We start from the raw sequence: 16,303 nt of genomic DNA on the forward strand, positions 1-16,303 counted from the left end.
TGCAAATATTAGAAGCTTAAAATTGTAAATCTTGAATTTTAATTAATAATTAATTAATGATTTTCAGTAACTGTAAATGCAATTTTCCCTATTATTTTTTAAATAGTTACATGGTTTCTCTAACATTCTGATAGTGCTGCTTTGATACTATTATTATTATATTATGGTAACAGCATTCTGTGTAAGGTAGCTGAACTTTTTATTATTGTGCAGCTTATAAGTGAACTTTACTTGCATCTTAATAAACCTCCTTCCTCTGTAATTAATCAAAAATCTCAACAAGACAGTCGAATGCCTTAAAGAAGTGATTTTAAATTGTTTTCCTCCATGTATTTTACAAGGTATTTTTCAGTTCTCCCTGGATGGGGAACATTATAACTTTTGGAGCGAGGCATGCAGTATTTTCTGGAGAATGTGTCACCAGCTATCCTGCCACTAATGTCAGCTCCAGGGTATGCTCTACATCCCTTGAAAAAGATGATCGGTCCACTCACTTCAAGTACCTCTGTCTGAGAGCAAAGCAAAAAGAAGGAATCTTCACAGAGCACAGAATCTTACCTCAACAATATCCGAATTCGTTCGACTCTCGTGCGGCTCGTTGTACTCGGTATACTTCAGCAACACCTTGTCCATGTCAGTGCTGGCATACTGGAACAGTTTGTTGGTGCTGTTGAAGATGATCAGAGCAATCTCGCAGTCACACAGAACACTCAGCTCGTAAGCCTTCTTCATTAACCCAAATTTCCTCTTCGTAAATGTCACCTGGAAAGAAAAAGAAAAAAAAAGAAAAGAAAAAAAAAGGTCAGTTAAATGCATAAATGTAAATATAGTTCAAAAATGATATAAGCATGTGTGTGTTGTGTGAACAGGGAAATATACCTTATTCTCGCTGCAAAAAACTCGAGATAGTGAAAAGAATGGGACATTCTCATTAAGTAGCACTATGAAGTGTTGATACTGCATATTTCTCTGTAATTTTTTAATTCATACACTCTTTACACTGCCTACATTTTTCCCATCAATATTTTAAAACTGAACCCCAGCTTTGCATGTCTGAACATGTGGAACCAACTGTTATTTTGATAGTGACTGACTTTGATTCCATGCCCCCCAACTCCTGTTAGATTTTTAGTGTAAGAATTTATCTCATACAGAATTAAGTTGTGTGAAACAGATACATTGTTCAAATAAACAAACACAATATTTTTTAAGAAATATGTAGCATTAAAAATTCAAATACTCACGTGAGAAATGATAAATACAAAGCACAAATTAAGAACAAGCAATATTTGACCGGCAACAAATAGCACCCTTGAAACAAGATCTTTTCTAAATACAGATGTAGCATACTTTATTTCATTTCAAATCAGATACTTAGAAATACAAACTGGCATTTTTCACCACAAAGGACTTTGTGTCGAATTACATAGGAAAAAAAAGAGATGTGCTTATATGTTCTCTGTAGGCCAGCTAATGCCTTGGCACCATGCAAAACCTGGGCTGTGTGAAAAATATCATTACCCTGTACAAAAACAGAATTTTCCACAGGGACTGTTTTGACAATGAAAGACCTGTGCATCAGTTTTTGCGCTTCTCTGCACTAGTTTACAAGTTCCAAAAAGACATGTGACTCAAAATGAGAAACTGCTACGAACTGTTTAAGATAATTGTATGGTTGAATTTTTCTCCTTCTGTTTCTTCACATATGAAATTTCCATTAAGTGTAAACAACGACAGTGATTTTTTTTTTTTTTTTGGCATCTAATCTTTTCTCTAATAATTTTCAGTGAGAATAATTTTTACGACAACAATACAGTTTTGCTAAGCCTATCATTAGTCAAACTGAACATGTAGTCGAGGTATTTGATATGTCAAGGACGGGCAAACAACCAACTTTATAGGTCTGCCTAATCCTGCACTTGTTGTGACCACCCCTTAATACCCATAAGCAGTAGCACCTCTGCACTTCAACGCTGAGGCAAGAAGCTTTGTCTGTACATGGTTCATCTGGCTGCTGCTTTATCTTGTCACACTCCTAACACAAGTTAATGCTAAATGTGACCCCAGACTACCTTAAAATCCTAGCATGTCAGGGCATGGAAAACGTGACCTTTAAGTATCACTAATCCCTATTTGCCAGTCCATGTCAGAACGATGAGACTCTGAGCCAACACTATGAACATTTATTCTCCAAATGTATACTGAATGTTACTCCTTTTATTGTCATTTCAATCTCTTTAGCCTCTGTCAACATACTGTGAAGAAAAAGTGGATTGCCACCAAATACAGATTCAGGAATTTTAAACACACACTTCCCATAGCACTGGCCTCACGTATGCATAACTGACAGTAAGTCCTTTCCAAATTTGTCTGTCTCAATGGCTTTTGATATTTTTGAATAATGAGATTCTCTGATTACAGAAAATTTCAATGCTTTTGTTGAAACATATATATACACATATAAAAAGTATATTTCAGAAAAAGCTAAACATACAGAAAATAACATGTACTAACTCAACATATTTTTCTGCATCTAAAATGTCTTTCAATCAACTTTTTGACCACAGTGCTGTAGGTGGAGTGTCTCTGTACAGTATGGTTTCTGTTGCACAGAAACCTCAGAATTTAGCATGTTACAGCTTCTTCCCATCAAAGTACACTCCAGGACAGAAATACCTTTAAAGCCACTGTTTGTATTTACTGTGAGGTGCTCCTGAACATTTATAATAACCACACAGTTGTGCTGCATAGCACATACTTATTTCATAATACTTATCACTAGAATGACACTGGTTAAATTTCCTTTCTATAGAAAGTGAAAAAGAAGAACAAATCAGCTAGATTTTTTTTTCTTTTTTCTTTTTTTTTTTTTAATTCCTTCTTTAAAATGTAATCTTGATTGCTCTGAACTTGTTTGTAACTCCTTGATCTTTCTAACATTTTCTAAATCTATCAGATTATGGTCTCTGTTACTGCATTAAAAAATTTGTCTACTACTGTTTCTATGGTGATCTAGAATATTACTTTTATTCTTAAATATTACATTATTTGTGGCTTATCTTTACATATATATATTATATATATGTAAATTTGTCATGCTTTTGCAACCGTTTATAGTAGGGGTGAACTTGCATTTTCAAATGTATAGTGAAAGGTCAGCAACTTTGGGAAGGATTAAAAACACTCTTCACACCATTTTAAAAAATTGATTTTTCATGCTTTTTTCCATGTGACAACATAAATAAGATGAATATACTTCTCTTCTATATGCTGGAGTATTTTTGTGAGCCATGTGAGTAGATAGCATCTTTATTATTTAACTTTTTTGGGCTCTCAACTTGTTAACCATTTCTTATGATGTTAACCATACTCACCTAAACTAAAAGTATCTAATAAGCATTGTCTAAGGTAACAGACAGTATTCTAGTATTGCAGAAATTTCACTGAGGGGTAAAATCTAGGATAAATTATTTAAAACATTTGGTCTCTTTTGACTAGGTGGAAGGCAGCCACCTACACCTAACTGTCCTTGAACTGACTCTCTGCTGAGAGTGAACGAGCTACAATCTGCATGAACATAAACTTTTGAGTAGCTAAAGCTACAGTAGCCAAAAATTCAAGTTGTCATATAGTCTTATTTTCACATACTGCATTCAAAGTTCTCAGTCACAATAGTATAATGTAACAACAGACAATGTCATTTTGTCATTTGACATAAAGAACACTAGCGAGACTGAAAGAAAACACACACATAGTGAGACAATTCATCAACATATTCAAAAAACGACATACAAGATACTGCATGCATTTCAATATCTCCTTAATATTTAACATTTTTTCAGCATCAAGAATCAAATCACTATATTTTACTTCATGATGACATTGTTCAAGATATGATTATCTCTGCTGTCTAAACCATTGCTAATTTGTAGATGTTTTTCAGCTTACAATTTTTCTCCTTTTTAGGAGAATGATAAGAAATGTAGGCAGTCTTTCCCTTTTGGGGATATAATATTTTATAATGACAGTGTGAGGATTGAGGAGAATGAAAGTGGAGTGGAGAGAGGAAGTGGGACAGATAAGAGGCCAGCATTCAACTGCCTTTAAATCCTTTTTAAGCATGTGTACATAAAACACAAGGTTTGAAACAGTGACACAGTTTCTAAATACTGGTATGAGGCACATTTATGGATAGTTTTATATGTGTTGCGAAAGGAACCCCCGAAACATACAAAAAATAACCTAATTCTATCCCTTCATATTAACTGAAAACCCACTAGTCTATTATTATTTGTCTTAGCACTATGGTTATTTTACTTATTTAAATGTTATTTTTAAAAAAAATTTAAGGGCCAAACTGCCCTCATAATAGGAATGGCAGTACTGAGAATGCAGGTTACTAAAGCCTGCAGCATTTTTGTATGTGAAGAAGCATAAATGCTGATGACTTTATGGGCTGTGAGCAAATTAGATGCCGCTTTCAAGTATTGGGATGAGTAAAAACAAAATCAAAAAGAAAAACGAACAAACAAACAAACAGTGAAGTAGCCAGCTTCCAACTTCCTTGATACAAATCAAGGCAAGCTTTTTATGCATTTTGGATGAAATTCTGAGTAAAGCTGAAAATCACAGTATGTGCTAAAGGAAAGGCATTGACAAAAGAGGATTGTTAAAAGGATGATTTTCTACTTCAACTCTGGCTCTTCTTCAATGCCATGGAAACACCTCTCAATCAGCTCTTCGTACTTAAAGCTAAGAGAGTCTTCTGAGAGATGGTTTATGAACTAGTCATTGCAACATCTTTAAGTGGGTCTGTAGACAGCCTGAATTCGAGTGTGCATATCACACACTGTGATTTTCTTCATTTAGAGGGTGATTTGTTCCAGAGCAGAGTTTCTTGTTTAATTGTTAATAGGTAAAACTTACTTATACTAAATATATTAGAAATTAATGTTACTTGCTTGCAAGTATAAATTATTCCATGTGTTGAAATTTAAATTTAAGTATATGTGTGTAAATGGTAATACTGGCCATTGGTAACAGTTTTTGTTTAGTTAAGTTTGTAACAGCAATTATGTGCTTCTTAATACATCGGTGGAGGAAGGGAAGCAACCGTAAGTACTCCTGTTTAATGAATACAGTCTTCTGGATACATTATTTATCTTTGTCACAATGTAGTCATTGTTTCTTTCTGCAATGTTGGTGGGAGTTGATTTGGGATTATTTTATTTTTGTTTTTAATTCAGGTACTTCTAGTACTTTTTCTGAATTGCACTCTCTGAGAGCGCAACAGCTCTCCGTAGTTGTTACTAAGAGTCACAGCATACGTGCTGAAATTTTGCATTTTGAAACTAACAGTTCTGTGAACTTTCAAGCAATACAGCCCAGCCAGTGGCAACATATCAGTGTTCCCCCCACTTCTTCCCATCCTGATTATAAAGATATATAGCTGCTGACATAGGAAAATCAGAGAAGCAGGGAATCTGCACATAATCCTTCCCATATACATTTCCTGCCATTGAGCATGTATGAGTGACTAGTGAAAATCACGGACCGTTAATGCACAGAAGTATCTTATATCGACTCTGCTTGGTCAAGAAGAGATACTGTTCTGTTCGCCCTCATTTAATCTGAAACCTCTAAATTTCTGACATGGAGACCAGAGCAAGCATGGTAGATACGATGTATGTGACAAACAGGAGGTACTACATGAAGAATTGAATTAACTTCAAACATAATAAAGTTGAACGTGTGTAAACCAAGGGGCTCTCAACTAAAACATCACTGCCAGGCACCTAATCCTATCGTATGCTGAAACCCCAAATAACTACTGGAGAGGCAACAGCTCTTATGATATTCTGCCTTCCCCTTCCTCCTATTTGATTTTTGTTTAGATCTGCCTGTCATACGAAGAGGCCTGGCTGCAACAATCTTTACAGTCACCCTCAGTGGGACGGGGAAGCAGCACCAGCCCAGGATTTGTGCTGGACAAACCGTCCTTTATGCAAGAGCTGGGCATGCTGCATTAAATGAAAGACTCTTTAAAGAGCAGTGAAGGACCTTCAGCAGTCTGCTTCCATGTTCTTGTAACCCTCCAGCATCACTCACAGGGACGAGACAGCAGGGATTGATGCTGGTAAAAGAGCCATTGTCCCCGAAAGCCTCAAGCGTATTGAGCTACTGCTTGCTAAAGAGCCCAGATAAAGAGGAGTTCTAAGCAGGATGCCCTAAAATTACAGCTACAACAAATAAATTTTTCATGATTAATCTGTATAAAAAGCAAGGTTTTGTACTTCTGTGCTACACCCCATTTTCAGTACATTAGTATATAAATAACAGATCAAATACTTAAAATAGTGGTATTATTCCATCTGCCCAAATCCAACACGTCATGGTGGACCTCTTATGAACTTTTTCTTTGTGAGTAAAGAAAGGAGGGATAATTTGAAGATGTGTTAATTAACAGCATGACATGGCAACTTAGAAATTAGTGGGTTAGGTAGTATCAATATGCTTCCCACTTTAACTTACAAATTACAATCTAAAAACTGATAGGGATGCAAGAATAATAATAATAATAGCTAATCTCTGATGGTTCATTTACTTTTGTTTAATCAGAGAGACCAGATTAAGTCCATTATATATGGATGTACAGATACTTATGTATTTTAGGCAAAAATATAATCTCTATCAAAAACACAGTAGCTAATATAACATATAAGAAAGCCGACTTTTTTTTTTTTTTTGGTGTGCTGTCACCAGTTCTGGCAGGTACAAATAGATGTTTAGGGTAAGAAAACATGTTTACTAGTTCTGCGCTGCTAAAATGTTCACAAGGTAAAGGTCAAAGAATATTTCACTCCCTGCTGAGCAAATGGTCAGGAAGCACATTTGTCTGCATTTCCTGTCATAACAGGAAGAGTGTAACTTCTTCCTCTCCACAATGGCTTCAGTTCTGCTTCCCACCTCCAGATCTTTCTCCCCCAGGGCTTTCCGAACCATTCCTTGCAAGACAGCAAGGCTGTGCCTGTGTCTGCACTGGTTGTCTTGGCAGATGCCTCATTCACTACTGCACTTTCTTAGGCTTCTTGCTTGCACTTCAAATTAAAAGTAATTTGACCTAAATATTTCCCTTATGCTAATTCATTCTAAATTATGCTCGGAACATACCAGCACACTTAACTTTAAATACAATACATTCTGGAAATTCAATGTTCAGTTCAGCAACTTGCTTGAAACTTTACTTCTCAGGTGGTCCAGCATAATGTAGAAAGCGTACAGTTCACTACAATTTAGGAATCATGTAAACTTGGGGTGTATTCTTTGCTTACAGAAATTTTACCTCTGAAAAAAAAAAAAAAAAACAGGACCTAACTGTGATGCTATATTCCAAGTATACATCTTACTGTGTGCAATTTAATGCAAGAAATAGAAGGAATGCAAATATGTAAAAGATAAAAAGCACGCGATGTTTAAGACAACGGTTCATTGAGCAGAATGATGCTTAGCTGCATAGTTAAGCAGTTATGTTTTCATATGAAAACATTTCCCTGGAGGGGAAAAAAAAAATCACAAAATCTCAGATCTTGGATAAAATGAAACACCGCATCAAAGAAGACTTAAAATATCAGGAAAATGGTGGAAAAAATAAATTTTCCATCTATCTTGTGCTCATATTAGCACTAATATGCAAAGCTCTTCATTTTCTACAGGGGAGTTTCTGATTCAGCTGATAGTCTCTTACTGTTTCCTTTCAAACAGAGCTGAAACACAGATAAAAATAGATACACGAGGCTGAAATTAGTTTTCAAACTAGCAGCATTAGGTATGGAAGTCAGTAGAACAAATCTAGGTCTTCCTGCAAACGGTCATTTCCCTCCGGGATATTCTTCCACTGCCCCATAACCTCACTTTACTTATCTGCTTTAATTTGTTCTCTATTAAGCTGATAAGTGCAGTAAGTCTTGGTTTATAGCTTTCCAGATTTGTGGGAATCAAAGAATGATAAAAAGTCTGTGCATGGAAAAGTTAAACAGCAAGTATATGTTGCTGTTGCAGCCCGTAGAACTACACAAACATGACACTTTTAAAAAGATATCATACTATTTAAGCCCCTTAATATTGAAGTGTGCACTTCATATGGTATTTAATAACACTTAAGCTCCCAGCAGCTCATTACAAATTGAGAGAGATGTTTTAAACAGTATGCTGAGCTCAGTTTTAACTGTGAATCTGACAATAACATGCTTCACAAGCAGGAAAAAAAATGCAGAAGTAATAAGCAAGATGATCAGAGGGATAAAAAATGGTAGATTGCCATATAAGACTTGATATTAATATTTCTTAATACTAACTGGAAACATCAGTGGATTAAAAGCAAAAAGGTGTTCCAGACCCGATACCAGAATGCTATTGGGTCAATATGTCCTCTTTCCTGGGTCAATGTTCCTCTGGATTTAGCTCACAGACCATGGATTTAATGAGATATTTTGTAAGTGACCTTGTATAACAGCAATACAAAACCATTTACATCACTACACCTGTTCATTTCAGGCCTGGGCAGCCCAGCCTGGACTGTTGCAAAAAGAGTTTCAGACGATCCCAGTTTACAGCAGACCCCTTTTCAAACCGATGAAAAACATGTAGGAAAAATACAAGGAATTTTCTGTCGCAGATGAGTATGATTTTTACTTCCTGTGTTTACCATAACATAGCTAGTTGAATTATTTTTTTCACTTAAAAAAAAAAGGAAGATTAAGTTCATCCATTTTTCAAATGTTGTTCCTCCTTTTTTTTTTTTTTTTTTTTAATAACTAGAATTCATCACAGCACCTTTCTCTGATGTGCCTAATTGCAATTTCTGCACAAAGAACTTGCAGCAGTCAGGATCTTCCAACTTTAAATGTCAGTGCTAATGTTCTTTGCTATCGGTTCTATTGGTAACACAACTAATATCATGTGTACTGTCTATCCGAATGGGCTGTTGACAAGGTAACCACGATCTCATGAGCCTTAGCAACACTACCAGAGACTCATTCCACATTTATGAAGACTATATTATCCAGTGTCAAAATAATAAAAAGAAAGTCTCTGCTCACATTGGCTGCTTACAACAGGATTGTCTCAAGAGCTTTCGTTTCCATTTAATATCATAATGGTAACTAAACTACACAAATAAATACACATTTACTCTAGCCCTGGCAGTTGTTCATGCTCCTTCTCCCTGTGGCTAAAAGCAGAGTGAAAGGGAATTTTTTGAGATGGGTTTTCATGAAGCTTTCACAACCGAAGGGAATTTGTGATCACTTGCAGTAGATTCAGACATCCTTGCCACTTCTGTCACTACATGACCACTATAAGGCTCAGGAAAATATAGCCAACTGGCAGCCCACATGAAACAACACTAAATTAATGGCTCCTTCTAGTTAAAAAACTGAATTCTGCACTTGCTGACATCAATGACAGAGCTCTTATGCAGTCCAGGGTAAAAGGACTGGGCCTCTAATGTCTAGGTTGCAGAAGTTTTCCTTTAACTTATTCCAAAATAACAAAGTTTCAAATGGTTTTTGGAAAAGTGCAGATAACATCCCCATATTGCACGTTTCTGTGACATATGCAGCCCGACATCTGACTCTGGACAGTTTCAACTTATATTTGTTACCAGTGCAGTCACTAGAGTACATGAACCCAACCAACTTGACTTGCTCAGAAAAAATCCTCTTTAAGGGAGGTCAGCACAATTTTTGTCCTTCCCAACCCACTCATACGGGCACTTTTGAACAGTCGAGGAGCCTCATACCGTGGCAGACAGTAGTATGGAAGAAAACAGCTGATCTACTGACAAAGTAAGTGCCCCATTCAGTGGTCAATGTCAATAGCTAGCCAGAACACGGGGCAAATGAGTAGAAAAACAAGGGCAGAAATCACCTTCCACAGGCCTTGTAGCAACTTAAACCATTTTGCAAAAACTCTATTATCCAAACAGATTCACCCTTGCACGGGGAGAGGGCCGAAATATTATTGCTATTTACTCTCATTCAACATGTGTTCCACCTATTTTTCCCTGCATGTGCTGTCCTGCAGAGAATTTATATGCTCAAAAATAGCTGAAGATGCATGATCCATGTATATCATATTCCCATCTAACATGCCTTGTCCTGTGAAACCATACTGAGCTTCAATATAAGAAGTCAACAGATTTGCTGCTGGTCCTGCAAACATCTTTCAGTGAGGTAGTAAGAAAGAAAAGAAAACACTCTCCATCCATATAATGGTAAATGGAGCTAAAAATAACCTTTGTGGAACAGTACTTCAGCTGATATCTTAATTTTATTAATCAAAAACTATGAAACTTTTTTTCCTTTTTTTTTTTCCCCCACTACAATCTTTTAATCTTTTTTGTGTATCCAAATTTTTTATGTTGTCAAATTAAAAAAAAAAAAATAAAAAATTACAGGAATATAAACCAGCTACTATTTTAGATTACTGGAAATAAGTTAGGAAACAAACTGATACAGCTTTGTTGAAGCAACAATAACTCATGGAATACATTATATTTTAAGAAACGGTAAGGCTTGTGAAATAGAGCATCTCATATAAATACTTAAAAGATCAATCAGCTCTTAATGAAGATCCAGTTGTATTTAATCACATGTATATCACCACAAGTAAAAGGCCTGATCCCACATTCCAGATGAATCAATGGAAATCTTTTAATTGGCTTTCCTGAGTTTTAAATCAGGGCACTAAACGTGAAGTGGGCAAAACCAGTAGAAGCACTTTCTAAACTATGTTTCAGTGTATTAGTAAAATATAAAAGTGGAATCAAGCCAATTATACTATGTGCAGGATAAAGTAACATCAATCTATACCTTCGACCTCACAGTGACTAATCAACTTCATGGTTATTATCAAATGCTAGCATGATGAACACTTTCTGCACTTACACTACAGTTGTTAGTATTCTGATGTTATAGTTTTATTCATAATTATTAGTTCGGAAAGCTGGTGGTAGAAGTCTTGAAACTCTGCTGTGACTGACTTGAAAGGCTAGCTGCGTTCATTTTTTAAAGTCAATTTAGCCTCTTGAAAGATATCTCTTTGACAAAACTGGGGATTAAGTTCTCCATAAATCCTGTATTTGAGTAAACAAGTTGACACTGAAGCAGTTGTATGAACTGATGTTATTAATAGCAAGATTTTGTAGTATCACTTACAAAATAATTCAGGTTCAATTTAAAAAGAAATAATAGTAATATGGAAAAGTTACAAAGAACTAATGTCATAATGTTCAGAGATAAATTCAGTTCAACATTTCAACTTCAATTTAATTTCTGAGCTATAAACCAATTAAAATAAATATAGTGATGTCTTTATATTGATAGAATTATTGCTTTTTGGCTTGGTCCACAACAATAGGCAATCCTTAGGGAAAACACAAAATGTATCCATAATAAACATAATTTTGCTTTTATACATGGCTTCCTGCCATGGAGGATACAAGTGACTACTAAAATTACAAAATTTAAAAAATATTGGAAAACATATTTAAATAATATAATTTGTTATTAAGCCTACGCTGAGTTTTTATGGCCTTATAAAAATCTTTGAAGACTAACAACATAACTTCTTCAAAAACAACCTGAATACATGAAGAATTTTATAGATCAAATGAATAGAACCAATATATTAATAGTAACTCCATATCAAGTTCTTAAATAACAGCTACTGAAGATCACTCCTAAATTGCAGCTACATGCATGAACAACACTAATCATAATGTTAAATAATATTATGGAGAGTTTCTCACGCTTGTGAATCTCCAGTTGTGATAAAACATTCATTCATTTACATCAAATGTAAACAGCAGCAACTTTTAAGTGGTTTTATTTTAAGATGCTGATTGTTCAATGAGAAAGGAGATTCTGTTATGACCGTATTTTAACTAGCAGAAATAGCGTTGATAATGTGTGACAGCTTCTCAACCATTTTATCTAAAGCAGTGGTAATAATAAATTAACAAGTCCTGCTGGACCTATTTAGCCATAGCATCAGCAGTAGAGATCTTGTTTTGTATCAACAACATGCCAATATTATTGTATGTGGGATTTAGAATGTTTTAGGCTACCCATATTATTTGTAAAATTCAGACATGAAAAGATGATTTTTTTTTTAATGGTAGTGTCATTTTTATATGAAGGAGGTAAAAATACAACCACTACAAACACGTAGAAACATAACTAGTTTGTATCTATTAATTTAATATTTAATATTTAGTTCAATTTAATTTGCATGTCCTCCTGCAAATAAACTCATATTATGATGGTTCACAAGATATAGTAGTAAAAACCTGTATCCGGTAGCAACTTGCAGATGCACTCAACCATATACGTTACACACTGAAGTAAAAACGAGTACAGAGGGGGCCCAAAGTAGAGTATACACGTCAATCTTTGTAGAGTCAAACCCTCAAGCAATAAGTTCCTAAATTATGCGTGTTACTAAACTTGAAAAAGCTGTGTGTGGGGTTTCTGGTTGTTTCCAAAAGTACTTTTTCTTTGATGGTCTTCTATACATTGTGCATGTGTACACATATATGTGGGTAGACGTATATGTACACAAAGATAGCAACTTTTTGATCACTTATGAGAATAAGTCACCTCAAAGATATAATACGATGTTCAAATACAGTATTTTTGCTACTCACCTGTCTGTTACGTTCATCCATAATCCTTGTAATCTGAATCTTTTTTCTCCCCATAGTCCCCGTTTTTTTTTCTCTCCTTCTTCCTTAAAATTATGTATGTTTCCCTTCTCTTTTCTTCCTCTTTCCTGTTTCCTCAAAACAAACCTCCTTCTTCAGCACTTCCACTACTCAGTTCACAGTCCCCTGCATCCGTTCCTGCCAAACACAGAAAGGAAATCAAAAGTTATTACAAAATGGATAACTAGATGAAAGTTATTATATGGAGCTGACCAAGCATCCTCATTATAATTTAGTGTACAACTAAATTATCATAAAAACATACTGCATCTATAAAATAAGTAATATATACAGAAACAATCATTTAATTCAAAGGCTTATTTTTATGAACAAACCTGACAGTTTATCAGCAAATGAGGAAAAGGAATAAAATGCACATTGCCAAAACTTTAACAGAATTAGGTGTCTCTAGTTTTAAATATCACTTACTGATCTAATATGAAAAATTACCTAAATCAGAGAGTTAATGAACCTTTCTGTACCTATGTATGCTAAGTAGGCCAGCTAATTCATTTCTGAAGGGAAAACAATCTTGTGTTTTGACAGCAGAGGTGATAATGTCCCTCATTATGCAAATAGGATGGACCTTTATTAGAGTGTTACTTGATATATGAGACATGTCAGCTACTGTAAATCCAAAATTTTTAACCTTAGTCTTTAAGAATATAGATTAGTGCAAGTATTACTCAAGATACTTGAAGAAAACAGTAGTGCATTTTCCCTCATTTCATTTTAATGTAGTTTCTAAAATATTCTGACAAACATATATATCCTTCCTTGTAAAAATTCTTGCACCAAATGACAAGCTATATAGCATAGAATAATAAGGGCAAATGATAATTTGAGAATATTTTTAAAAAATATTTTAACAGTTTTAGTAATGCACTGGTGCTAGATCTGAACTTTACAATACTAGTACTATCATATAACTTAAGACAGTTAGATATAATATATAAAAACATGTATCACAGCACACATTTCATATTTCACAAAATGTCATAAATCACTAGATTAATTTATATCATATGCAAAGTATTTTTGGCAATAACAGACTTTTGATACATGTAGAAGAAAATACAGAAATGATGTTCAGTCTAGCACTGAAGTAAAAGATGCTATTTTTTTCCTTTTATAAATTTCATTTACGTCATTTTTATATTTACATATTTTGAACAGAACAGCACAGATGTCTTTTAAATACGGAAGAGGAAAAAAAACTGAAAAAAAAAATTAAAATGATTTAAAAAAATTTTGTTAGATCCATAGTATATTAAAAATATTGCCTTAGAAATAAAAAATTAGCAATTTTAAAGCAAGAGGCTGGTGTTTCCTTATTTATTTTAAGCTAGTCATCTCACAGCCAACTTGATCAATTCTCACAATACGTTACGTAACACTAAGCCGATGTCCTGGCCATTTAATCCATTATTTGGCTCTGATTCAAAGCTACTGGGGTAGAAAAGCTAAACCTCACTTATTCTGATCTTCAGTTCTCTCTTGATTTCTTTTGCATACATTAAACTTTAAGCTGCTCAAGTATTTTGTTGCTCTAAGAAAAAAAAGAAGTTAACAAATAAGCAGTCATTCTGAATTTTCTAACTAGTTACTACAATATAATGAATCTGCCGGGTTAAACAAATTTACAAGTATAATGCTTATTACTTTTCTGTACATTATTGCCTTTTTATATTATTTGTTAGGCAAATTTATATTTTCTATTCATTATATATTATGTATTATATATTAGATATTTATCATATTTATATTTATTTATTTATATATTTATATGTGCCTAAGTCATTACCATAATTCAGAACATGGAACAATTCATATCACCAATATACTAAACTGTAAAGGCTGTAAAATGTTTTTGCTGCTTTTTACTTGTTTGAAAACAGTTTAACTTCTCACTGCTTAAAAAGACACAAAGACACTTGATCATATTTACAGAAAAAAAAAGTCCAAAACTTTCAAATAAATTGTTTAAATATAGTTATAAAACTTTTATTTTTTCCAAACAAAGCTAGGAGATAGTCTTATCTGATATTCAGTGTTGACAAACAAACCCAGCCTATTTTTAGAAACAGTTTTAAATTTCCTCGGACTGGGTTTCTTTCCTGTTTTTTTCCTATAGCCTTACCTCCGACACAAAGACCAAGTGAGAAACGGTGTTTCCCATGCACATGCAGGACCCAAAGGATTCTAACAGGCTTTCTCTCTAGCAGTAAAGTCAACACGCTAATCCACAGCAAATGCATATGGAACAATTTCCTTCCCTTTCATTCAGCCGGAGCCAGGGGCACTATCGGCTTACAGCCCTATGCCCGCCTAAGCTCTTGTTCTCTGCAAGGTGGAAGGTCGGGGTGGACAGATTAGAGCCGTGGTGACAGGTTAGTGAGGGTTAGAGCTGCTTTGCACATCAAGATGATGCTGAGTGAGTTCAGAAAAAAAAAATCACTGAATACTGAGAAAAATCGTCCAGGAAGGACAAATATCTTGGTGGTGGAACAATATGTTGTGTCCCTCCCACACACTTATCAGTTCCACATTTAAGAGCAGTCTTCAAACAGCAAAAGTTTTTATTGGCAGTTTAAAGTCAGAACTCTTAGAATTCCTGTGATCCACACAAAAGCATCTTAAAGTAATTCATGCAACACCTGATGAACCGAATTTTATTCTTCATTGTCTGTAGCAATCCACTAAGTACACTAGCTTTATTTTAAGAGGAAAAATGGGTGTGCTCGAAAATAAAGTTGAAAGGGACCAAAGATGTTTTGGTCATTAAATATTATAATAGAATCTGAGAAAACCTGAAGGAGAAGACAGAATGAGTTAGGTCACATGTACCCAACATAAATTTCACAAAGAAAAGCAGTTTTGCTTCAATAGGCACTGGGTTAAGTTTTTTTCCATTGATGAAAACGTCCCTCTCCCATTTGCATTTTGCTTATTTGTCAAATTCCAAATAAAAGCTTTTCAGTTTTTCCAACAAGCTTATTTCCTTTTTAAAACATAATTTCTTCTGCTGTTTTTACTGCTCCCAGAAACAAACTGGGAATGCTGTGGTGTTTTCTATAACCATCTTACTCTTTTACACCTTTTTAATTATCAACATATACTTCTCCATGTGCAGTTCTTACTATGTGTTTGTCCAGAGTTCTATTAATTTCATTAGTACACATATTTGCACATATACACATACAAAGCAGATCGCTGGATTGATTCCAAATCAATTAGACTCAGAGGAATAAATCAAGACATTTGATTCAAGGGCTATAACCTTCAAAAGCTGATGACTTCCCAGTCAAGCAGAACATAAAGAACTCTAGATACCAAGAACCCTGTGGCTGCTTTAGAACATCGACAGTGTTCTCAAGCACTTTTGAAAGTTCTTGCAGGATTAAGGATTACAGCATAAAGTATTAACAGATAAATTGTATTTCCCTAACAGTAATAAAGTACAGTAGCTAGAAAAGTTGAAGGTACTACGAAATTCAAATACAGTAAATGTCTGTAAATGCAGGCTTTCATTATGCAAGA

General features: G+C 34.5%; 1 protein-coding gene across 26 annotated transcripts in view; it reads right to left on the reverse strand.

The window, feature by feature from the left end:
• The window catches only part of MEF2C (myocyte enhancer factor 2C), a 140,377-nt gene that overhangs the window by 67,195 nt on the left and 56,879 nt on the right, over positions 1–16,303 (reverse strand). For 25 of the 26 annotated variants that reach the window (XM_065046515.1, XM_065046513.1, XM_065046512.1 and 22 more), the window contains 2 exons: positions 12,707–12,901; positions 559–762 (listed from right to left, as the gene is read on the reverse strand). In XM_065046515.1, the coding sequence (XP_064902587.1) occupies positions 559–762; positions 12,707–12,760 (258 nt within the window). In that variant the 5' untranslated portion in view covers positions 12,761–12,901. Of the gene's footprint in view, positions 1–558; positions 763–12,706; positions 12,902–14,903; positions 16,155–16,303 lie in introns of those variants that run through there. The other variant, XM_021291059.2, reaches the window with a different exon arrangement.

This window comes from Columba livia, chromosome Z (genome assembly GCF_036013475.1).
Source record: "Columba livia isolate bColLiv1 breed racing homer chromosome Z, bColLiv1.pat.W.v2, whole genome shotgun sequence".
Taxonomy (NCBI): Eukaryota; Metazoa; Chordata; class Aves; order Columbiformes; family Columbidae; genus Columba; species Columba livia.